Source organism: Cydia amplana, chromosome 2, assembly GCF_948474715.1.
Source record: "Cydia amplana chromosome 2, ilCydAmpl1.1, whole genome shotgun sequence".
NCBI classification, from domain to species: Eukaryota; Metazoa; Arthropoda; class Insecta; order Lepidoptera; family Tortricidae; genus Cydia; species Cydia amplana.
In genome coordinates, this window is record NC_086070.1 from 21,626,068 (window position 1) to 21,653,051 (window position 26,984).

The 26,984-nt window shown below is 35.4% G+C and overlaps 1 protein-coding gene across 1 annotated transcript in view; it reads right to left on the reverse strand.

The window, feature by feature from the left end:
* Nucleotides 1-2,039: 2,039 nt before the first annotated feature.
* LOC134659961 (uncharacterized) overlaps nt 2,040-26,984 on the reverse strand; it is a 28,149-nt gene continuing 3,204 nt past the window's right edge. Inside the window, exons 2-5 of the mRNA XM_063515658.1 lie at nt 8,192-8,298; nt 4,870-4,941; nt 3,447-3,612; nt 2,040-3,080 (exon numbers count right to left, since the gene is read on the reverse strand). Of these exons, the coding sequence (XP_063371728.1) occupies nt 2,043-3,080; nt 3,447-3,612; nt 4,870-4,941; nt 8,192-8,223 (1,308 nt within the window). The 5' untranslated portion in view covers nt 8,224-8,298 and the 3' untranslated portion in view covers nt 2,040-2,042. The remainder of the gene's footprint in view (nt 3,081-3,446; nt 3,613-4,869; nt 4,942-8,191; nt 8,299-26,984) is intronic.

Below are 26,984 nucleotides of genomic sequence, written 5' to 3' on the forward strand. Positions count from 1 at the left end.
GTACGAAATTGTCTTAGATTTTATGCATCTTACTGGAATCAATGTATCTTCGTTAGTAACTTAGAATCGTACTAACTACTGCAGCTCCTTATTACTAGTCTCAAGGTAGACAGGAAAAAAAAATGCTATTATATTCAAGCAGGCTCTTTAATTCTATTGAAAATGTGTAACATAGTCAACACCTGCTAAAAGTTTTAAAGATTTTGCAATATTAGTACAAGGCGATAATTTATGAATTTAGCTGTTTGTGATACATTTTTAAAATATTTCATTCTTAGTCATAATGTCTAAGCAATCCTAACCAAGCGAAAGGCTTAGGTTTAGGTATATTAGGACTTCGGAGTCTCGAGATATACCTGTATCTGCCATTCGGGATTTATAGTTCGTTTTTTTTAGCATTAGAAAGAAGGTAAGCGATCTTGACATGTCTTTTTTCTAATGCTAAAAAACAAACTATAGATTTAAGCCTTTGTAAGTAGAACCTTAAAATTTCATCGTAGATGTTTCTTATCCTTCAAGTAAATTATATAACAAAGCCTTGTTCATACTAGTTTAAGTCAAATAAATATATAGTTATAGTATAGATTATTAGATCAAAAAGAACAATACATTTATTATTAGATGTTTCACTTTTCCCGGTCATTTTAGTGGCTGTAATTTTAAAATTTATTAATGTATTTCTTACAATTATACCGTTGGACTTTTAAATATATACCTAAATAATGTACACTGGAAATTGTATTAAATAGTGATTATGTAATAAATTGTGCGCTTTTTTCATCGGTATTTTCGTTCTACCTATTTTATGTCCAATTAAAAATAGTCACGCATTGGTCTATCACTTTTCATAGGCTCAGATAATGCAAAAATTGTTACAACTCTGTTAAGAAATTAAATACTGTCCCAATGTAGGGAAAGGTATGAATTTATAAATGAAACCCAACGTATTTTTTTATATTTTACTCCATTCGTAGTATAATCCGTAGGCAATATTGAGAAAAAGTATGACAATTGCGTGCGGCAGTAATCTAAGTACCTACTTAGAATTTCTAACATTATGTCTATATTATTATAATTTTAGCTAAGTGATGAAATGACTAGAAAAATAACAGTTACTTACTTGACGAATATCCTAATATAGATAGGTACTACAAATTAAAATGTCGATTAAGTTTTACGGAGTATGAACATTAGGTAGTTATTTATTTAAAAAGTCTAGTACATATTCTATAAAAAATAGTAATAACTAAAAAACACTAACGTTCTTCAATTGTTTTGATATTTAAATTATTTATTTCATAAAAAAAGTAAATAGATACGCTATTTGAATGATTTCGGAACCAAATATTAAAGTAGATAAATGATACTTCACTAAAAAGAAAATAATTTGATGTTATTACCAAATTAAGTATTTCAGTAACATTCATTAAAGTAAGTACTTACGTTTTGAGCAATAAATACTGATCAAACTAATCCTAATAATACTAACATTCTTTTCAATATTTTTCTATAAAATATTAAATTAATTTGTGACAAAACAAGTAACATTAAGTACTTACAATTCTAGTCTTAAGATACGTCTTACAAACATAAAGGTAACTTAAATGGGTTATAGAAACTATAAATACATTTATTTAGAAGTTCCATATTTTATTTACCAAACAATTGGGAAATGTGTTTTCAATAAGTACATGTCATAAAGAAATAATAAAATTGCACAAATTATTGAAAATGGCCACCAGTCCGTATCATCATAAGTTTAAATTAATTCTATCCTACAATAGAAATCACAATCATTCTCATTCATCACAATGTGGTACAGTATAATACATATATTATTGTCTAGACTATAATTGATCCTTGTTTTTGTTTTTCTAATTGAACATCAATTAACTTTAACAACAGCAATACTTTTGATCGCTAATGTATGTGTTCGTTTCAATAGTTATTCAATTCATAACATTACAAAACTATCAAATTCAAAGAATAAATTAAAAAGAGAAGTATGAAAGAAGTAGCTCTTCTCAAATTATTTGTAACGTCTATAACTTCTCATCCGAATTCTTTCTGATAACTAGAGGCTTCAACCTGCTCCTTAATTTCACTAACCTTTTACTAACTTTACCAGTCGAAGTGGGGTTCCTCAAATCAGGCATAGACTTGCTTTCATGAACTGGCACTGTTTCCATTGGTGTTGCTGCACCGTAGTACCTAGGCATACTATAATCTTCTTGCAGCATCAGTGCAGATTTCTGTTTAATGCTTTGCAAGCTAGTATCGCCCTTATATTCTGCGAGTGAAGGACTATCGGCGAAGAATCTCGGCAGATTATTACTTCTTATTATTGGTGTATCTGGCAACCTTCCAAGTTTAACTTCTTGCTCTAAAGACGTCACACCTATTGTAGACTTACTCTTTGTCAACGGGGGCTTTTCTGGTATTAAATGTTCTGGTATATTTAAGAAAGATGCACTTCTGTGTGGAACTCGTGATAATACTTTGTTAATTTTCATAGGGTCTACATTTTTCAAGCTCTCTACTCTGTTAAGAGTTGGTTTTGCTAATTTACTGCCACTGTCTAGTCTTTCCAAAGCCCTGGCACTGAAACTTCTAGGCATACTTTCGCCTTTTAATCTTAGGATTCCCTTCACGCTTTCAACTCTTGGTAAAGAAAGCGAAGATGGTAAAGCCACAACTGATACGGGATCGTACTTATAAATGGAACTCTGAGTCGTTATCTTGGATTCATCTTTGACTGTTACTGTAGTAGGTTTTATTACATCTTGTTTCTTAACTTCTACGTTCATAACTAGGCCCTCTTCAGTATCTTGACTTTTACTATCACTTTCTTCTTCTTCCTCAATTTTGAACATGTCGTGACCTGCTAGAAGTTCATCTTTGAACATAATTTCAAAGTCGGTGACTGGAGAATCTACTTCATCTTCGAAATATACTTTGGTTCTATTTGGTCTGTCTAAGTAGTCTGGTTCTGATTTAGTTTCAAGTTCGTCGAGAGAGTCGTTGCTGCCTTTGGATTTTAATTCGTGGTCGTCTCTAAATATCATGGATTTGGAGAATACCTGAAAAGTAAGGAGCAATATAAGAATTGTTATTATTGCTTGCCTTGATTTGAACACTTAGATCTAATTGATTGTATTTCAACTAGAGGTACCTAATCTCGTTATCTGTGTCTGACAAAAAAAGCTAAGTAAATGAAATGATAACAGCTCTCTATTAAGTTCAAAATATTTGCTTCCATAGCACAATAAGGCGTAAGGTCAATACGGATAAGTGTGACATACGGGGTAAGTGTGTCTGGTCTTCACATTGAGGCTTCAAATGCATGAATTTGCTATAAACACTGAGTTCATACATTTGCTACTTTTTGCGTTTAGTGGCAAATGTACGTATAAACCGCAATAAACACTAATGAAAGCCACACTTACCTCATACAATTTGTCAGCATGTATAGGCAGCTCGTTGAGCTGCCGACCGATGAGGTCTCTCTGCTGCAGGTGGTTGTTGTTGATGGGCTGCTCTGTGACTACGCTGTCCAGGCTCGCGCCCATGTTAGCGTAGCCGTTCGAGTATCCATTCGGATGATCGTCTAGTCTGGAATTAAAAAGGACCTATGTAATACCAATTATATAATAATTCAGCATATGTCCTACTGCTGCGCAAATTTCCGTTTGGTAAAAAGCTTCGCAAACTATGTACCTAGTTACCTAGGTACTAATTATAGAATTTTGTAAATAACAAACTACTCCCATTATTAGGTATTCTTATAATAATAATAGAACTCGGTATTATTATCTATGGGGAATTTTATTTTCTGATAAGTTCTTATAATTATTATAGAAATACAAAGTTAGGTACCAGTTTAAAGTCTGTAAAAGTTTGTAGTTGTAGTTGTAGTAGTTGTTTCTTTTTTAAATTTACTTCAAAATTCCAAAAGGAGGAGTGTTCAATTCGGTTGTATGTTTTTTTATGTTTATTCTGAGGTCTGAACTTATGAGATTTGTTTCTAATTTTTTTTGTGCAGCAGTAGTGTAGAGAAGTCGTTTTTTTAATTAAATAGTATTCAATAACTATTATCTATCTAATGACTTGATCTACCAGGTTAGAGGTTAGACTAATGATTGTCAACAGGAAACTAGCCTAATGAATGTTAAAATAACGACTATTTACCTAATAGTATTTTACAACTATCGTACAATAAGCGTATTACATGGTGTAGTGCTAATAGAACGACATTATTTCTCAATCGTAGTTATAATACACATTCTACATAGGTAGCATATTAATGCTAAATGTAATGTCTGTAAGCAAGTAATAACGTGCATTGATGAGATGCCAGCATGCTACACCAGATACTCGTATTAACAGAAAGTCAGTGCGAATTTCTTGCGACGAAAGATGAAATGGTTGATATTGTTACACAATCTAATGAGGCTGAGTAATAATTTAGTAAGTATAATCTTAAGGATCTATGTATTCTCTTAGAGCGACTGATTACTTTAACCTTTCCAATTTGAACACACGCGCGAAATCAATCATCAAAATATTCAACGAAGATTAGATTTAAAATAAATCGGTTTACAATATTTATATGAAGGAGCTGTGAAAATACCTTCCTAACAGGTGTCGTTTAAGACCCCGAAATTAGGTATTAAGTATTCCTCGTAGTCTCATAAAATTAAAAAGATTATAACGAAATACTGGAAACTAGTTAAAAAAAACAATATTCCACAACTACAGGAGTCTTGTGATTAAGAGCGGATCAGCGGTGAAAAAAAAATTGTAACGTTGGAAAAAAGAGTCGATTGGACGCCCAAATAATTAAATTTTAATATCAGTTGAATAACTTACTTGTAAGCGGCGATTTTCTTGTCAAAGCAGAATTTTTCCTCGCAGCATTTCCAGTACATCGTCTCCAGGCAGCTGTAAGAATATGATACTTAATGTTAACTATTTTCAAATACAATAAATAGGTGATTTCCCCTAAAAGCGTTTTTCAAGCAGAGTACGAGTAAATTTTCGGCTATAAGTACCTACCTATGCACTTATGTTTTTTTAACTATATTTATACTCTAGCATGTCTAAGGACCGATACAGACGGACTGCAACCCAACTGCAATTTGTATGGGAACTGCACGCCGACTGCACGCCAACTGCAACTCCTTCTGTACCGGCCCTTAGATGTTGGTGAAAGTTTTCCAAAGTCGGATAATGTAGCAAGTTTGCCATAATACAACTTCTTTCGGAATAATTAACGTAGCAGTGCGTTTTTGATTTATTCCTCTAAAACAATAATCAATGTGTCCATTGTAATTAACCGATTTATACGATTTCCTACACTTACTATTCTAATCCGCTGAAGGAAACAGTTCAACAATTGAATCCCTTATAACGAGCCAGATTATTAAAGCGCCATATAGTATTATGTAAATCGATTGGATTCGACGATTCAGAACTTAACGAGAAATGCGTTGGTGAAATCCTAGTTTGGAACTTTGGAGACAGACATACTCCCAACAACCCAACTCCTAGCTAGACAATCCACTACTGAACCTAATACTAGTAGATTCATAGATTATAAGTACTTAAAGTAAATTTGTAACTTACAGGACACCAAGAATTATAGCCAATATAATAACCAGGAACCACATTATTTTACACACAATTACTTTTATGTCCTAGAAAACTTCAGTTTGATGTGGTTTGATAATGTCTGATTAAAACGTTAACAATTTTAATTATGAAGTCACAGAATTATGTATTAGTTCATCAAATAAAATTGTAGTACGCATAATGGCATCACTTATATGAATTATTAAGTTACACTAACTAACACTGATTTTTACATGCACTTTTAACTAATAATAAATACTCTGATTATTAAACTTATTATTTAACTTTAGGTAGTTAGTATACAATTTAAAAGATAGAGATATTATACTGTTCGCTCCTACCCACATCCGAGAGAAGCAAGATCGAGACTGTTTTTCAAACTCTAGCACTACAAAGTTATGTTTGCCGGCAGATTATTTGGAAACAACATAACCACATACTATTTTCATTGTAATTGTATGACAGTAGCGGCCCTTTTAGCTGCAAATATAATTTTGTAAGGCGAACCTTTGTTCCTCTTACAAATATGTATATGTGAAAAACGTCTAACAACAAGTCGCGAAACTTTAAGGTCCAATTTAATCAAAGATACACAAATTAAAACCGACCTAATGCTCTCTGCAAAGAGTTTATAATCAAATGGGAAAATTCTTGCATGCAGGACACAAAAGTTTGCAACTGCTTCTACCTTACGTAGTTAGCGACTGTACGAACTTCTTATATAAATTTGTACTTCAGCACTATGTGTCGAAAGAAAAATGCACTAAGTGCGTTTATGCGTCATAGATTGATAGTACGTTTCGAGTTGAGTCATGAAACCGTGACTTATCTTGACAGGTGACAGTTACAGGTTTATCATGGCGTGACTGAACTGGGAATTTGTTAAGGTTATTCACGGTTAGTGTCTTTGCGGTGAATAGTGTACAAATTGCTATAAGTACTTAATTTTTAGGGTTCCGTACCCAAAGGGTAAAAACGGGACCCTATTACTAAGACTCCGCTGTCCGTCCATCCGTCCGTCCGTCCGTCTGTCACCAGGCTGTATCTCACGAACCGTGATAGCTAGACAGTTGAAATTTTCACAGATGATGTATTTCTGTTGCCGCTATAACAACAAATAAAATAAAGATTTAAGTGGGGCTCCCATACAACAAACGTGATTTTTGACCGAAGTTAAGCAACGTCGGGCGGGGTCAGTACTTGGATGGGTGACCGTTTTTTTGCTTGTTTTGCTCTATTTTTTGTTGATGGTGCGGAACCCTCCGTGCGCAAGTCCGACTCGCACTTGGCCGGTTTTTTAAATACTACCTCTTATTTTTTATTTTTTTTATTATACAGGGCGTCCCACGTGACGCGATATTTTTTTTCCATACAATTTATAAAAAAAAGTATGAATGCAACTTTACTAAGTTTTAAAAATAAAATGAAGTCTTCTTTCAGCAAAATATGCTATCTATGATATTTAAGGTACTTTCCCTCCATGTGGCATCGCCGTGGGACGCCCTGTATAATACAGCTCACATCTTCATTCGATTTTTTCACGTATTATAGTGATAACCAACATTTTTAATTTATAAACTGAAATCGAATTTATGAACTGAAATCACTACATAGTATAAAACAAAGTCACTTCCCGCTGTCTGCCTGTCTGTATGTATGCTTAGATCTTTAAGTAAGTACGCAACGGATTTTGATGCGTTTTTTTTAATAGAAACAGAGTGATTCAAGAGGAAGGTTTATGTATAATTTGTTAACCCATGCGAAGCCGGGGCGGGTCGCTAGTATTTAATAAAATAATTTGATTTGTTCCCAAAGTTGTGCAAAAATTATAATGTTAAAAGAAATAAATTTTGTATCACTTTTTACTGACATGCTGAGTGTATCTTCGGTAAATTCAAATACGATTATGTATGTATGTAAACACACAATTGTACATAAAATAACACGGTTAAAATACAACGAAAAAAAATATATATAAAATGTACAAAGGCGAACTTATCCCTATAAGGGATCTCTTCCAGTCAACCTTTGTTGAGCAATTGAGAGTAAATTCACAAACGTCCAACAAAAATTTAAACGCCTCGCGCGCGTTTAGGTACTTCTGTCTGGCTCTTGATAGTAGATTTATAGATGGTCAACCAAATCTTGTCAGTAGAAAAAGGCGCGAATTTCATATTTTCTATGAGACGATATCCCTTCGCGCCTACATTTTTCAAATTTGCCGCCCTTTTCTACTGACAAGATCTGGTTGACCAAGTATATAAATATTATTTATTAATTTCAATGCGTGGTGTTTACCTATAAATAATTGTTACGCTTAGCATAATTACTCAAAACGTTTGTTGTTGTATTTTATATAGTGTAAACTATTGTTGGTGAACCACTAAATAAAAAAAAAATAAAAAAAAAATTCAATTCAACTATTTATTTAATTTAAATCCAAAGATCCATAATATTGTTAGTATCTACAACAAATCTTAAATTATTTAAATTGAAGTAATAAATATTTATTATATAATCCATTACAAATAATAGGTATAAGTAGAATATAAATACTTACTACTGGCATGATTTACAGATGGTAAGGAGCATTGTGACGCTTGTTTACATGTCGTGTATGTGTGTTTGCTGTATCACTCGCAGCTTCTAAACGTCAGGACGGCATGTCTGTAACAATGGAAAATTGGATTAGAACAGTTTATTTACACGAAATACTTACTTCCTTGTAGGGGAGACCGAAGTGATTTAAAACACTTAGCCACCTCCTGCCTCCATCATCAGATCAGCTCCATGTCATCATAATATTGCATTGCCATACGATTTACATATGTATGTAAAGTTTCAGCTCAATCGGAAATCGGGAAGTGGGTCTTTAGCTTCCAGATTTGACCCACACTAATTATAGCTAACACGGCAAGTTAAAAAGTGTACCATTTACTTTTTTTTGTATACCCATCAACTTTTGGGTTATTTCTACTCATTTTTACATACATTTTGGACCTTTACAAAATACCTAAGTACGAAAAACTGGGGACACTTTTTTTCATTGTCTCATTCAATAGTACTCGTGATTCTGAGTCTAAATAACCCAAAAGTTGATTGTTTTTCGAAAAAAAGTAAATGGTACCAATTTTTTTGATGATAAAAGCTTGTAAAATCGGCTCGATTATGAATAACATAATTGAATGCCTCATATTCTTTCGAGCACCGTACTGCAACCAAGTTAACTAGGTTATGCTATAATTGTCCTATAACAGTACTAAACACGAATCTAACAACCATATGCCGTCCATTGTATGTAAATACAATCTTAACCCACTTGCAAAGGGCAATCATCATCTCAATATCAAAACGTCGTAACTCGCATCAAATCTTATAGAAGATACGCCGTATTGAAATAAAGATATTAAAGGGCGATTAAGATCATTAAATACTTATAGCTGTCAGTATTAATTGCTGGTAACATTTAAAATGAAGGTAACCTTTTGACCGGCTATCAGTGAGATATGACTAAGGATTTCGAACGATGTCATGACATTACCGACGCTGTTATGGGAGGTTTAAATGACATTGCCGACTTTATGGCATAATATCTGGGAGACCGAGCTTTGCTCGGAAAACATACATAAACTCGAAAATGCGCGTTTTTCCAGAGATAAAACCTAGCTAGATCGATTTTTCGCCCCCAAAAACCCCCATATACCAAATTTCAACGAAATCGTTAGAGCCGTTCCCGAGATCCCCGAAATATATATACATATATATAAATAAATAAATATGCAAGAATTGCTCGTTTAAAGGTATTAGAATAGAATTTTCAAAAGTACTGGGGGCCGATTTTTGAATTTCGACCACTCGATTTCGTGTATTTCGTTAATTAGTATGCCTAGTAAGGCATTTAAATTCTACTAATACAATTGAAATCGAGTGGTCAATACCAATAGATTCCAAATTTCGATCGCTCGTATTTCAAAAATTAGCATTTCGCCGTTTTCCACCGATTTTCGAGTGACGAAATCGAGCGATCGAAATTCAAAAATCGGCCCCTGATTAATATTTTTCAGATAGCTTGGGTATGGTGACAGCTGTCGTCTCCATACAATTTGTAATCTTAAAACCAAAAGTATGTCTTGAGATGACCGCTGTCACGGTACTCAGGCTATGTGAAACATACTAAGCACAAGTTATGCAAAATGAAAATTTATAACAATTATAACTCATCGTATGTGATTTTATATGCCTATAAATTATCTTGTTAGTATGCGTTAGCAGTATTGGTTATATGAAGTAAGTATTAGGTACTTACGTTAAAGTTAATATACAATTATATTTATTTACACTTCCTACATGAAAAACTATACTATTGTGCAATGCGGCAATGTAAGTTGAAATATGGTGTACTTACTTAAGTATAATTGATTTACGAATGTCTATTAGAAAAACAAAAACACATAAATATCTGTCATATATAATCTTATAATTATGAATAATTGAAAATTATTCCTGATTCGTTAGTTGGGTATATAATAACAATAACACTAATATAGTCTGTCAAAGGACTGTCCTATTTCAAACGTAGACAGAGAGAGTCATACTATCTTTGTCTTACACTAGTACTAGCACCCAAAAGAAAAGGATGAATATAGTTGTTTTAGTTCCTATTTACTGACAAATTGGTATGACCATCTATAAGTATTATTTAAGCGTCTTTTCTCACACATGCGTTTTAAGATTATCTCTTCATTTGTTATATATGTGTTTATGATATGTAAAGTATCCTTGGTACTCCATATTTTTCCATTTATGTTTGTCTGTCACAGTATCTTAGGTACTTTAAATAAACAAATATTTGAGGCCATTCTCACACAGATCAACCTAGTCCCAAATTAAGCAAAGCTTGTACTATGGGCACTAGGTGACGACATACATACCTACTTATATAGATAAATACAGAGGTATACTAAAGTCACAAATAAATGCTGCCCTTACCGGGATTCGAACCCTCCTGCTCCTGCTAGAAGGCCGTTTTCCTAATTCTTCCCTGCAATTGCTATATGATGTCTTTTCGATTTAGTCAGCAATCTTCCTGGCGTCACTCATCATGCTCGTTAAATTAATTGGATCCATTGAGTGTAAATAAAGTATGTCGCTATCTTATTGAACTCATGACTATAGAATAGGACAGTTTGCGTAACATGGGCGAACAATCTATCGCTCCTATTACACGTGCGATCCTTATATAGCAGGGCCAAATCTTTTGGCCGAGGGCCACCAGGCCTTCGGCACTCCTATTTCCTTTTGAAGGGTAGTACGTATCTCTGACCAAGCTAGGTTTAATTACTTAAACAGCTCTCGATGTCAGATGCACCCTGTAGTCAGCCTATTTACATTGCCATCGCACATGTATAATTGTATATACAAGTAATTCAACTTCCTTAACACAACAATAGCTTGGCTTGTCGCGTGCTATGTTTGGCGGTAATAGGCGACGCATGTAATGAAAACAACTGTGTTCTCTGACCACGGATAAAGCAGCCGTACCTAACCGCCATAGGAAAATACATTCAATTGTTTATCTTATCCCTAGCTCCAAATTCCAACTGGTTTTCCAATGGTTGTTATGGCTACGTAGTGGGGCTGTCGTTTTTACACAATACACCTACACGCACAGGTAAATTTAACTTTACCAGATACCAGCAACATTTTATGACGGATAGGGAGTTCCAGTTCCTATCTATAGCTGGTCAACCAAATCTTGTCAGTAAAAAAAAGGCGCGAAATTCAAATTTTCTATGGGACGATATCCCTTCGCGCCTACATTTTTCAAAATTGCCGCCTTTTTCTACTGTCAAGATCTGGTTGACCAAGTATAATTATATAGTCCTAATCCTATATTCGTTCCTATACTAAACTTGTCATTAAATATTGTCCCAATAATCCGATGTGTGAAAATTACAAATTTCGTCATCATTTAACGCAAGAAAGAAAATGTACCAATTTTTCCGTTCCAATTTCCAATACGTTTCAGAATGAACTTTTTGCATTTGTATGTGGGTGGCGATAAGTTTATACATGAAACATGACGACATTATTATATTGGGAACATAATAACGCTTCTCGCTGAGAGAAACTAAAATTGGACAATTTCTTGGGGATAGGTACACGTAATCAGTTTATTAAAGTTAGTGATAAAAATAACAGTTGTAAGATGTATTTTTGTGAGCAGTCAACAAAGTTACGTCTTTTATAACAATGACAAATGTAACGACACCTCACATCATACTAGAAAACATCATCTTTTTATGGCATATAAACGTCTTCTCAATTTGTTTTCCATCTTCCTTAACGTTTCTTAATAGTTCATTTTCTGTACCTACTATTAAATCATAAATCATTTATTTTCTTGAAAATGGTACAGTTACAGATAGTCATGTTTGTTTGTTAGGTGTATTGTAAATTAACATTTAATTTCACGACCAAGGTAACAAACAAAACATCATTTCAAGCGAATCCGCGCGCAAAAAATTGAATAGACATGCATAATAGGTACTTTTTTTGTTGTACCTTAATTATCAGATATTTAGATACCTACCCAGAGACAAGAAATAGATATTATGCGTAACCTTGAAAGAAGTAACTGTCTATATTAGCTATCCGGGTTTTCTAAGTAGACGAAAATCATGTCAAAAGTATAACATTGTAAGCAATTTGGTACGGAAAATTGAAAAGATCAAGATTTCCCATGACATGTCAGGGTTTTTGTCCTTTGTCAGGACGGACTTGACGAGTGTCAGAATTTTTAAGAAACCTCAACTAGAGTAGGTATAAAAATTCCACGACTCTTCTGTTTCCGCACAGACTCTAAACTCTAACTATAATTATGCTAGCATTTTGGCATAAAAATCATAATCTCATAATGACATTCCACCGATGAAAAATTAATTTCCTGCGTACCATCTGCTACACCCCAACCTTTAATCCTCACAAAAACAGGCTCGAATAAGTAATGGAAAATAAGTATACCTATTGCCAAAGGGCTAATTAGGTACGAGAGTGTTCCGGGTCTTTTGTTTAATTAAGTACCTAGTTTCAATTAAAAACAGTTGTGCTAGATATCCAGGCAGAAAAATCAGGGCTCGGAGATATTATTTTATTAGTGATAGAAGTTACTTTGATATTATTGCAAAATGGAACATTCTGCATTATGAGGACTGATAAGGTGATAAGATAATCGCATCCTCGTTAAACTTAGAGATTAGATGAACCGTATATATCTTATATAGATAGTATACCTAAAACAGATAGGTAGGTACAGTATAGGCTATTTGCACTTGACTTAAAGGTCTTTGCGTAAGGCCCTTATGGGGTTAAATGTGTTTTTACTCATGTCAATGACCACACCAGAAATATCGTCTTTCGTCGTCGAAATAGTATTTACTTATTAAAAATAGATGAACAATTTTCCTCATGTAACGATTAAACATTAATTTAAGTGATTATACTTCTACGCGAGACAACTAAATCATGAAAAAGTCTTATGTCGTATCAGTTATTATTTGAAATTAAGCCTTATTCTGGTATACATAAGGTAAAAATTTATTTTTTCACAGTGGAACATCTATGACCATAGGCAATACGTGTGGCTCGTCACGTATACCACAGAATAATAATGATCGTGAAAATTACTTTACGGACCGGTATTCAAGGAAAAATTGTTTATGTTATTACCATAATCTGTGGCTAATTTGAAATCTATACCTATTGTTTTTATGGTGTAGTTATTTTGGATTTTGGATCTAGTCTGGATTAATTGCCATTTTTACCAGTTAACTTGTAGTTGTAGGTAACGGTAATTTAGTCTTAGTACATAAATCGCATCGTATATAGTTTGAAATACATTTTAGAAATAATTTAATATTTATGGTGATCATTAAAATTAGCAACTTCTTATATTCTAATTACACGACTGCCCAAAAAAGGAGTGCATTGTTTTAAAAGTTAAGAAGCCCACACAGCCTCGTTTAAAATCAAACAAAGTACTTACATCAATTTATAGGTCTTACAGTCCGAAAAATCTACAAATACATAATTATATGTATGCAGGGGTGCGTCACTAATAGTTTTGCTGATTGTACATAATGGGCCTCAATTATATAAATATCTGTATCCAGAAGACTAATCTTCAACTTCAACATTTATTCCGCAAATAGGTAACAAGGGCACTTTTACACGTCAACATACATCAATAATTATAAAATACAGCTAACTGCAACTACCAAATAAAACTAACGTATTACAATTACTTAGAGATGTATAAGGTCTCTTAATGTAGAATTAATGTGTAATCGGGATTAAATTTTCTTTAAGGAAATAACATCACCAGGAAATACCCATAGTGGGGTTAATAGCGCTGACCCTAAGCTGGGTGATAAATTAAATATAGGAAATACCACTTATTAGCTAATTATTTTGTAACTCAGCTTACCTTAATTTACTTTAATGAAGAGAAAATATGTTTGACCTCATGGCCTGTAAGTACAGTCAGCATGAAATCGGTATGGTTGTCAGGTTGCGTTTTGTACGATTGCATTTTATTTTGTGCAATAAATGTTAAATAAGTGCGCTGGGCTGGAGGTGTAACGCTGCTAGATCGCATCCGGAATACCCTCATCCGTGGTAGCTTAAGGGTAAAACCGATCCAAGAGAAGCTAGTGGAAGGCCGACTTAGATGGTACGGGCATGTAATGCGTCGCCCACCCGAACACATGACCCGACAAGTACTATGGGACAAATGATGGGATAGGGCTAGGCAGAGAGAGAGAGAGAGAATAAAGGTTAAATAAATAAATAATGGGGGCCACAGTGCCAAATATGGTAACACGCCTTTGTTACCATAGAATGAAGGATGTGTAGATACTGATAATTTTTGGCCAATTTGGCGGTCCCAATCTATTTGACGCTGACTGTATAGAAATTTCGATTCCATCATTTTGTTCTCCGTTTCATCATTTCGTTTGTCCGACTGTCTGCAAAAGCAAAATTCCCATACCTATGACTGACGTGCCTATGACAATACCATGTTTGACAGCGTCACACCAGCAACTGACACCAATTAAAATTGACGGTGCCATGTTTAAAAACAGTTTAATGTTCTTAACTCGATATTAGTTAAAGCATGAGAAACAAGGAGGCGTATTCTAATTCTAATAATGATCTGTTTATTATGGATATGTCCTGTCAGTGTCAATGTGAAGTTACTTTTGTGGTTGAAAAAAATCTAAATTTGTAACCTGTTATAACCATCAGAATACGGCTCAATAACTCGTTTTGAATCAGTCACGGGTTTTTATTGGGCCGCCAATTAATTACGTAACACAATATTTTGCTACGTCATCGCATCACGACTGTGCGTAAATTCTTAGGTATTGGGTGTTGTCTAAAAATAAAAGTGGTATTCGATCTTTAAACAATTATTTTGTTGATACTGTTGTTGATTGGTTATCGATATGTTATTACTCGAAGCTCTGTCTTGCACCAATATATAAGTACGAGCGAGACGGCGAATGATGTCAAAATGAGATAAAATTGGCCTGCAGACTTTTTCCGGGTCGTATTTGGAGTCGAAAATTATGGGCGTGTTTTTACCACGGGTGGACGGTAATCTTAATAACTGTCCATATGACGCAAATTAGCAATACAATAACCATATGATAGCGATAATGTTCAGATATTTTTAAGGAACAATGTACGTCTACGTATAGGCATTTACGCAAATTATAAGTGTGGTAATGAGTTCTACTAATAGTACCTAATATAGGTGACTCATAAAATTAATTTAATTTAATGGTATCTTAAAATTCCAGCCTTAATTGTATCTTTACAGGAGTAATTCTTGTATATTTATATATTTTGGGATCTTTAAAACGGCTCTAACCATTTCGATGAAATTTGCTATATGGGGGTTTTCGGGGGCGAAAAATCAATCTAGCTAGGTCTTATCTCTGGGAAAACGCGCACTTTTGAGTTTTTATTTATATCTTTTCCGAGCAAAGCTCAGTCTCCCAGATATTTATGATTAAATGTGGATATTACCTAGACCTCAAAGCTTAAAATTTAAACAGTAGTTATTTCGGCATTGACGCAAGTTTCCCATGATACTATATGTATAATAAGAATATGTTCTGTCTTCCGATTATTCTTAAATATCAGTGACTGAACTCTTGAAGACTCTCTTTCAAAGTGAAACAGGATTACTAAGCGTTTGTCACTTCAATATATTTCAAAACTACACTTTATAATACCTACATCATCTTCTTTTTTAATTAGAGATAATATGTTGAACTAGCGACCCACCCCAGCTTTGCAAGGGTTAACAAATTATACATAAACCTTCCTCTTGAATCACTCTATCTATTAAAAAAACCGCATCAAAATCCGTTGCGTAGTTTTAAAGATTTAAGTATACATAGGGGCAGACAGACAGCGGGAAGCGACGTTGTTTTATACTATGTAGTGATGACGAATCATATTTCTTTGTGCACATTTATTAGAGTCATATTTATTTATATTCATCATAAATATTGAAGTTGGATAACAATTAAGAGACAAAGGCACTACTCATACTCATACCACTCATACTCAGAATATTTTGAGATTTAAAGAGAATTCATGATACTGAAGGTCTGAGATTCACTTAATAGGAAAAATAGAGGCTTCGTCATAGTTGCTAAACACAAAAATAGTATCCACAACACGCTTCGTCGAATAGGGAAAATCATGGTTATTTAATATTTATGTTTTATCCCTACTAATAAATGTGAAAGTAACTCTGTCTGTCTGTTACCTCTTCACGCTTAAACCGCTAAACCAATTAAGATTTAATTTCGTATGGAGACAGTTTGAGGCCCGAGGGCCGAGGAAACACAGGATAGGTTTTATCGATCATCATCAGCATACCACGTAGAGGAAGTCACGGGCAAAAGCTAGCACAAATATAAATCGTATACATTTAAACGAGCAATTATTAATGCATTATCCTCCTAAGACCCTGCGTACAAATTTTTGTAGGTACATATTCCAAAAAATATTTTAAACTTTCATTGAGTAACTAAGGGTTCCAAATTCAAAAACAAAACAAATGCTTCTGGGTCTCAGGAGGTACAGTCAGCAGCAATAGTTACTAAACCGGCGAGGTGTTCAAAATGATCTTGACGCGACTTTATTGTTAAGAGAATAAGAGCGCGTCAAGGTAATTTTGAACACCTCGCCCGCTTAGCAGCTTCTGCTGCTGACTGTACGTATACCTATAATATTTATTTATATTATATTTCTGGGATCTCCGAAACTCTAACCATTTCAATGAAGTTTGCTATGGGGATTTTCAGAGGGCGAATAAATCGAAAAATCGAGCATTTTTGAGTTTTTATATGTTTTCCAAGCAAAGCTCGGTCTCCCAGATAATAAAGGATGCAAGTAATAAAGGATGTTACCATAAGGAAACTACCATATGTCTGTGTATATTCTTAGATATGGTTTCAGCGTATATACGAGTACGTATGGTTACGGTGCTCTGGTTTGGTGGCCAAGAACAAACCTAGGCAACGTACGAGACAAGCTACAAAGACTCCAGAGGCTCGCATGTGCGGCCACCACTGGCTGCACGAGGTCTACTCCGACTGCAGCCATGGAGGTCATGCTAAACCTTCCACCGCTGCACCTACACATACAGCAAGAGGCCAGTCTCTCAGCGGTAAGGTTGCGAACCCTCAACATATGGTCTAACATCACAGGAGCACTTCACACAATATGCCTGGATAGGGTATACAACGAATTTCCAGTGCTCAGGGCGGGCACGGATAGAATTCACAAACAAGCCATCTTTGACAAAAGGTACAAAATACAATTATATGAGGACGACAACTACGAAGGACTCAATCCCCGGGAGCTGAGAATCTTCACAGATGGGTCCAAAACAGACAGCGGATCGGGCTCTGGAACCTTTTCAGAAGACCTGAACATGTCAATCACCACTCCGCTAGGAGCCCATAACTCGGTATTCCAAGCTGAGTGCATGGGCATCATAAACGCGGCGGCTGCCATCGCTGCAAGGAAGGTAGTAGGATCCTCCATCCGCATACTCTCCGACAGTAGAGCAGTCTTAATGGCCCTAAAAAGCCATATAATCACATCCAAACTTATACACGAATGCCACGAACGACTAATGGAGGTATGTCAGAACAATAAGATCACCTTACAATGGATCAAGGGACACAGCGGATCCCGAGGTAACGATGCTGCGGACGAGCTCGCCAGACTAGGATCGGGTGCGGGGGCGATTGGCCCGGAACCGATTCTCCCGATACCGTTCAGTAAGGTACGCTCAATGCTGCTGGCACGTACGGGGAAACTACACACAGAACACTGGCTAAACCAGACTGGATGCAGACAGGCCAAACAAGCCATGCCTGGCATCAACGGTAAGCTCACAAGGGCGCTCCTTCAACTAGGAAAGGTTCGACTGAGTATGGTAACCAGTGTCATAACAGGTCATGGACTCTTTAACAAACATCTTTTTACAACAGGTGTCACAGACAGTCCCCTATGCCGTGGATGCATGGAGACAGAAGAAACAGCCTCTCACGTGGTGCTGGAATGCAGCGGAGTGGCCCCATACAGGGCAAAACATCTCGGATCCCCGAGAGACCTCCCCGAGGTCCTACTCAACATCAAAGGTTTGATAGGATTCCTCGAGGAGCTGGGCTGGCAGGACTAGCCCACATCCCCATCACGCAAAATAGGCGCAAGACGTCGAGTTGCGGAAAATCGCCCGAACTACAATACAATACAGGGGCTCGCTCATTCCAGAGCAGTACCCTTACCACGAGTTTGACACTGACATATTCGCTAGCGACTGCGTAAACAATGCATCTCCCTTGTAGCACAGAATAACTAATAGTACTACAAGATGCACTGCGTTTGAGCTGATGCTGAGGTATGGGATATAGGTATTTGTAGCTCCATATAATTATATAAAATAAACGCAATCAGTAGGTAGTTTGAAAACGTTGGGTATTTGCAAACAAAGAGGGGGTATAAATGCTAGTTATGTTTAAATAGTAACTCAACTTGAAGTAAACAAAAACAGTAGTGGTTGTCTAATTGTACCCAACAGTTTAACTAAAAAGACGTACCTACATGAAGACATGTTAATTGTTATTTTGCTGATCATTGATGAAATACATATTGTTTAAGAAATTTAATGAAATAATTGTTCTAATTAGGTACATTTTATACATTGTTATATGGTACATTTTATAAAGATAGTTTGCTCCTAGTAATTAAGTCTGAAATACGTTAAAAGTAAAAGTCCTTTGTGAAACAATTTAAAGCTTACCTCTTATCCCATAACAAATAGACACATCTGATTTTATATTTACTCCAAACAATTGACAATCAAAACACAGTCACTTTTTGAAAAAAAGTTGAGAACCAATCACATTATTTTCACTCGACTAGAATGTTTGTTTACTCGACTAATCACTTGCTACTTGTAACTTGTAAGTGCGGCCTGACCGGAGTTTGGGATCCGACTGCAAAGTGTTGTGACTCATTTAGTATTAATGGGATCGGTGCAGGTGAGGGGCGGAAGCGGTTATCCCTACCATTTAAAACACTGTCCCAACCGGGATTCAGGATCAATTTTATTGTTTTTAGGGTTCCGTACCCAAAGGGTAAAAACGGGACCCTATTACTAAGACTCCGCTGTCCGTCCGTCCGTCCGTCCGTCCGTCCGTCTGTCACCAGGCTGTATCTCACGAACCGTGATAGCTAGACAGTTGAAATTTTCACAGATGATGTATTTCTGTTGCCCCTATAACAACAAATACTAAAAAGCGGCCAAGTGCGAGTCGGACTCGCCCATGAAGGGTTCCGTATTTAGGCGATTTATGACGTATAAAAAAAACTACTTACTAGATCTCGTTCAAACCAATTTTCGGTGGAAGTTTACATGGTAATGTACATCATATATTTTTTTTAGTTTTATCATTCTCTTATTTTAGAAGTTACAGGGGGGGGACACACATTTTACCACTTTGGAAGTGTCTCTCGAGCAAACTATTCAGTTTAGAAAAAAATGTTATTAGAAACCTCAATATCATTTTTGAAGACCTATCCATAGATACCCCATACGTATGGGTTTGATGAAAAAAAAATTTTTGAGTTTCAGTTCGAAGTATGGGGAACCCCAAAAATTTATTGTTTTTTTTTCTATTTTTGTGTGAAAATCTTAATGCGGTTCACAGAATACATCTACTTACCAAGTTTCAACAGTATAGTTCTTATAGTTTCGGAGAAAAGTGGCTGTGACATACGGACGGACAGACAGACGGACAGACGGACAGACGGACAGACAGACAGACAGACATGACGAATCTATAAGGGTTTCGTTTTTTGCCATTTCGCTACGGAACCCTAAAAACAGAATAAAATAAAGATTTAAGTGGGGCTCCCATACAACAAACGTGATTTTTGACCGAAGTTAAGCAACGTCGGGCGGGGTCAGTACTTGGATGGGTGACCGTTTTTTTTGCTTGTTTTTTGTTGATGGTGCGGAACCCTCCGTGCGCGAGTCCGACTCGCACTTGACCGGTTTTTTATTAAAAAAAGAGAATGCCGAAAAGTGGTGGTTTAATTTAATTTTCACCACACCAACTGATAAAGGCTCTCTTGATTGATCTGAAACTGATAGTTAAGTTGTATTTTATTCACATGTGAGGCAAAGCAATCAAATGCAAATGTTGAGTTGTTTTCTTATGTTTGCTGGTAGAATCGATTTTTAAATTATGATTTTGAACGATAAATATTTAGTAACATTAATTGGGATTTCATTTGGTTTGATTTTGTTTGATATCTTACAGTTAATATTTTCTTCGGATTGGTGTGGTGAAAAATGTTGTGTTTCACTCGGGGGCAAATTTTGTTTAACCGATAAACTGTCTGTACTAATTTAATGATAAACGACCTAGGCAGCCTAGTGAGCCAATTAGGTACTATGTAGTGGCCAATAACTATAGTACTCACCCTATCTAAACAAATCAAGTTTTCAACCCGCTCATAACTTATAACTTATACTACTATAGTTATAAAGATACTACGCCAATGCTTGCTACACTAATATTTAGTGAGTGGTATTGGGAATTCCCTCTTGATAATTCACGATTAATTAGGTGACAATTTTTTGTTAGTGATCGAGTATTAGCATTGCGAATATGGCCAAGCCAGATATAATTACAGTTGGCTATATGTATTCTTTTTTTATTTCAATATAAAACGTGGCACCACCTACGTTTCGCACGTGGCATGATTATTGATTATTATGTATTTACCAAATGATAAAAAAAAATGCTATTGTAGAAGTCGCAGGTGTCTTGAAGTATGTGGTGTTAATGTATTGTAACGTTATTTAGGCAAATTATAATTATTATCTATACTTTACCGCCAATCCGATTGGCGGGAAAGTACGACAGGGTTGAGTGGAGGAAAGGAGGGGAGGCCTTTGCAAGCTGTGGGACACTAAACCAGGCTAACAAAAAAAATAGACCGCCTGTTGTTACCTACCTCTGGTGTCTTTGTTTATGTTACTATACATATTGTAAACTACGAGTTTGGTGAGGTGTGCAATAAAGAGTATTGTATTGTATTATCTATAATCATAATAAAAGAGTGTTAAAAGTCTATAAATAATGGTTATTTTTATCGTAAAACAAAATAGGCAACAATTATGGCTGACGGATTGTCTCATATCGGTTGCTTGATGGATCACTGTTCTATATTTATACATTTCTAGACAATGAAGAAACATTACGGTTATCTTATATTATACTCGTATTATAATCCGCTTATTATTTCTTTGTTTATCACCATTTTCTTCAATGTTAAAAAAATATTGTTTATTATAATTATTAATTTATTATCCACAATTTTAGATTTGACTGCCTGTTGCCTGTTGTTTGTTTCTTTTTTTAACTTTCCTTTTGTATTATTTTCTTTTAAATAGAGTATTTATAAATGAAATGACTACGAGTAGGTACGAAAACGCCCAAGAATATATCTTTTAACACCATCAAATAATGGGAATTTCCTAAGAACAAACAAAATTGAAACTAAGTAGAACAAAAATAGGTTGCAAAATAGAATGAGCAGTTGAACAAAAACCGTCCCAGATCTGTTTTGGTAAAGTAACTGTCGATCATAGTATTCATAGTTGCCCAACGGTAACTTTAGGCCGATCGCATAGTAACGACAAATTAAGCGATATAACAAAACCTTCATAAAATTATATGCCTATGATTTTTAAGGGCAATAGGATATCCTGAAATTTTGGTAATGATCACGTCTGTGGTTATTTTGCCAAGCCTAGCAGTAATGGTTGTGTCGGGTCGAATACGTGACTGTTCACGCTTGATGAAAATTAATTTTTTATATCCTTTGAGAAAAACAAAAGAACCTAAAATTGGCATACTTGCGTCCGCATCTCCATTTGATCGGTCAAAATGAGATTTCATTAAGGGTAAGTAAATATGCTTAATCTTGTTGCCCATCAGCTGCTCTATAAGCCCTTTAACTCTTAGTGTTGGTTTTAGAGACATCCAGTATAGGTAGCAATATTAAACACTCAATATTAAACATTGCCGAATGTGTGACCGCCCTAACAATTTGATACACCGATCGCGATCACAAGGGCAAGTAACGAAACGCTTCCAATACGGCGCGACGGCCTCTGCTATCCCCATGCCGGTTGCTTCATTTAATCATTCATTGCGTTCATGTAGTTTGTCTGTGGTGTATTCAATATAGTAATTTATTTATCGCAGTTTATGTACGCCTTTTTCGCCTTGTCTGCTAAACAAATGCACGGTACAGTACAGTTAGCTCCGTCGAGTATCGTTATCATTATCACTATTTTCTTCCACTTAGCTATCAAATATAGGTTTTGTTAGACTGTGGAACTTTGAAAACGATGTACTATTTTCTGGCTTTTCCGCAAGTCTTCCATGCCGAATGTGCGATCGCCCTAATCCGGTCTTCACATTGGATGCGAATTCGCATGTCGCTCCGGTGTGCGAGCGGAACATCGCTATTGTATACGTACCTATCGCTATATACATAGCGCTGTCACGCTCATATAGTCGCCATCAGATTTATCGTATCGGCCAACGTGCTCACAAATATCTGAACACGCCTCTTTTGTCAAGGAGTTAGATAAGGAGTTAGAAGGAGTTAGTGGTCAGATATTTTTGAGCACCTCGGCCGTTCCGATATATCTGATGGCGATTATTCATCGTGGAGCGACGTGCGAATTTGCATCAGTACGGGTACCATCAGTTTGGCACTGACATAAACGCCATCGTGAACGTAATTTAAAGTCTATTTTTTTATTCGGTAGACTGAAATGACAGTTCATAGTATGAACATAAAATGTCATTTTATACTATGAAATGTCATTTTAGTCTACCGATTAAAAAAATAGACTTTACTTTCTATGCATCTCGCTCGTACTCGCATATTAGTGTGAGCGAGATGTATAGAAAAGTTAATTATACGTTCTCGATAGAGTATATGTCAGTTTTGACACTGTCAGTGACTCATGGTACGGGCTCAGTGTGTAAACCACGTACCGATTGATACACCGATCACTATATTGAACAGAAAACGATGTCCATGCCGGTTGCTTCATTAAATCATTGCATTCATGAAACGTGCGCACTGTTGACGATCATTCGTATACCTTATTGCCAAGGTATTAGGTCTGTTTATGATCATAGGGGTGTTTCTGTTAGTAGGTACAAGGTAGTCATCATTGCATTCATGAAATGTGCGCACTGTTGACTGATCATTCCTATACCTACCTTATTGCCAAGGTATTAGGTCTGTTTATGATCATAGGGGTGTTTCTGTTATAGTAGGTACAAGGGAGTCAAATATTTAGGGCAGTCATTGACCCTTCGCCCTAGTCAAACTAGTGGTGTTTCCTGTCCTATTTCTACACGCACTACAATACAACCCATTTGGTGTCCCGGTATCCATGGGCGACGGCATCCGCTTACCATCAGGCGATTTGTCTGCTCGTTTGCCTCCAATGACATAAAAAAGTAGGTACTTTTTCAAATTTGCCTCAAGAGTACCTATACCGGCAGGGATTTGTTTACCCTTGTATCCATACAATTATATTACCTACCTACTCTTATTTATGACCAGATTGAACTATATACGTCGATCTTGATATTAACGATACAAGCCAAGCGTAATATTATGAATGAAAACTATACGCAATAATCTCACCTAAATAAGTAATTCAAAACAGATTTGCTTCAACTCTTAGTCCGTCTAATATAACATGATCTTCTGATCGCTAAAGAGCATTAAACATTTTGAGCTTTGAGGATTAACTTATATTGGATTATCTTAGCCGATGCGATTTGTCAACGTTATGAATACCTATATACCCTACCTGAAATACCTATATCACCTACGTCCAGCCACTTAATATATACTCTATCTAGAGGCATCAAAGTTGAAATTGCAACAAAAATCGTAGTCATTTAATACTTATTATAATTACAGGTAGCTAATCGATTCAGCTGCAGAACAGCCTATAAATTCCACACGAATCAACATAAAGTATACTTTATCCGTACGTATCAAGGTTTAAATTGCAATGAATTCGACAGGTCGTTTAATGCTAAGGATACAGCTGGCAATGATCTTTATCGAGGACACGGTTTCACCTTGACTTTGCGCAGATTTCGTTTCCTACGGAAATGACTGAGAGTAACGCCGGTGATGACAAAACCACTTTTTTGCCGCCATTATTGTTCAGAGATTGTGACAGCTCTCAGATAAACTGAACATATTTTAAATTTTCCCACTTGTGATGTAAATATATTATATATCTGGGCTATAGGTGGCTCTATAGAGTCTGTTCAGAAAGAGAAGATTCGTGGAATATACGAGAACCAATACATTCTATGACTCTTACATTACACCATACACCGCACAAACTGAAACCGAAAACTTTTACAATCGTATAGTGTATATCCATAAGCGGAAGTTTATCAAGGAAAAGTGTGATGGCTATGGATAACGATTATCAACTTTGAGGATAATAAACCCCCAATTGTTGTTAAAACATTGTCAACCCTTTGAACGCTTTATGCCATAAACACAAACATCACTCAAACGCCAAGATCCCGGGCGCAAGCAAGCTAATGTAAACCTTACTCGTAAGAGTCGTAAGTGTGAATGTGAAGGTTACATTGACAGCGTCCGCCATAACACCTATAGTGGTCCTTGGCGCCGTGGGCACGACTAGTAATGACACCTTTAGGTGTTATTGGCGTTCAAAAGGTTAAATAAATGTTATCACCAATAATAATCCAACAATGAAGGTAAGATGTTTAACTATTGCCATGTCCATTTTCAGCCTTGCACCTGATATTAAAGTTGTACCTCAAACACATTAAAATATTATATCTCGACTCATGCTGACACATCCATTAATCTATTCACATATCCACTTTTTGCATTTTATTAAGTCCTTAGTTTAATGCGTTTCAATTTAAATCATAACTCAACGGACTTGAGTTTACAAATCCTTCTTATATTCCGGTATATATTTCTCTTGTTTTTATCACGAGCACAGCATATCCACTTATGGTAAAATTATAATTCTAAGCAAGATCTTGTATCTTATTTCGATAAGTTAATATTTAAATTACAGTGATTAACTTGTTAGTTGCCGTCGCTTTTCTGAAATTATTTTGATCTTGTTACCTCTTTTCTGGTAGAGGTTTGCTTATAAAGTTGCACATTTACATTAATATTTACATTTTAATAAGCTTAACTTCGGTACTACAGATTAATAACACGTGTATTATAATTATCCGTTCGCGTTCCATTAGTTAATACCCTTACTTACGTAATTATTAATCTGTCAGCTCCCACGGCTCATATATGAGCCAGAACGCTTATGGTGACGTCATATCGTGGGATTCGACAGGTTGAACAGGTTTCTATGAAGTGTTAAATCTTATTCCTTAGTAAAGAAACATGCAGTGGAAGTGGAACCTAGAAAAACCTAACTTCAGCAAGACGGAATCTTCGAATTTTTTTACCATATAAAATTCACAATGTGCAATGTGTGTGTAAAACTGATAGTGTGAAGAATTTTATCGATAAATCATCTCCATACTTTGGGTACACTTGGTAAATTAAACCATTTTCTGTCAAAATATCGTATCGGTAGCACATGTGTTAAAGCCACATTAAAAACCTACCTGTAAGTAATTACGAACCAAATGCATTTAATTGGTATCATTTATGGTATTAAATACTAGACTAGGTTAATGTGCGATACAGATATCAGAGTTAGTTCTCATAAATGTAAATGGTTCCCTTGTAGTTTATCTTAATTGGTTATTTACAGCTCTAGAAAAAACTCATTTATATTCTGGCCTTGGTAGACATTGATGTATCTATCTACATTATCTATGTACATATAGTATATACAAAACAGCCTTGCGTGCAAAAAGTGTTTATGGCATGGCACCCAAATTGTATAATAAGCTACCTAAATTAATAAGAGAATCCGAAATGCCTTTATTTAAGAAATATTTGTTGGACTTTCTGGCACAAAACGCTTTTTACTCATTGCAAGAATTTTTAGACTATATGCCGCATATTTTGTAGTATTTAAATATCGTGACTGTATTACTTTTGCATGCTGCATGGTAGGTCATAAGAATCTAGTCATAGTTATAGGTAGTATTCAATATTTCTAGGCCTATTCAGGCAGGATGTGCTGTTCAAAAATTGTTTTTTACATCTTTATTGTACCACATTCAAGAAATAAATGATTATGATTATGATTATACATATACTATGTATTATTTTAATAGGTAGACAACAATGTTCCAAGTTCCAACTTATGGGCCTATTAGGACTTGTTAAACCTTATAAGATTAAATAGGTCATAAAAATGGTCTATAGAGAATGACTGTTTTATAGCTAACGCGTAAACCACAAGGTTTACTACCGCTGATGTATTGTTTCAGAAAGTATTTGTAAAAAACTTATCTTAAAACTTTTGTATCGGCCCGTTTGCTCTCATTTCATTTGTCATTTACCTACACAAATAGAGCAGGAGTGATCAAAATGACCTACTTAGGTACATGCGCTTATCAATAAAGCCCCAGATCATTTTGAAGAACTCGTATGCTTAGCAACTTCTGCTGAGTGTACAGTGGACAACTGTACAATTTTAAGATATATACTATATTCACAAAAAATACAAA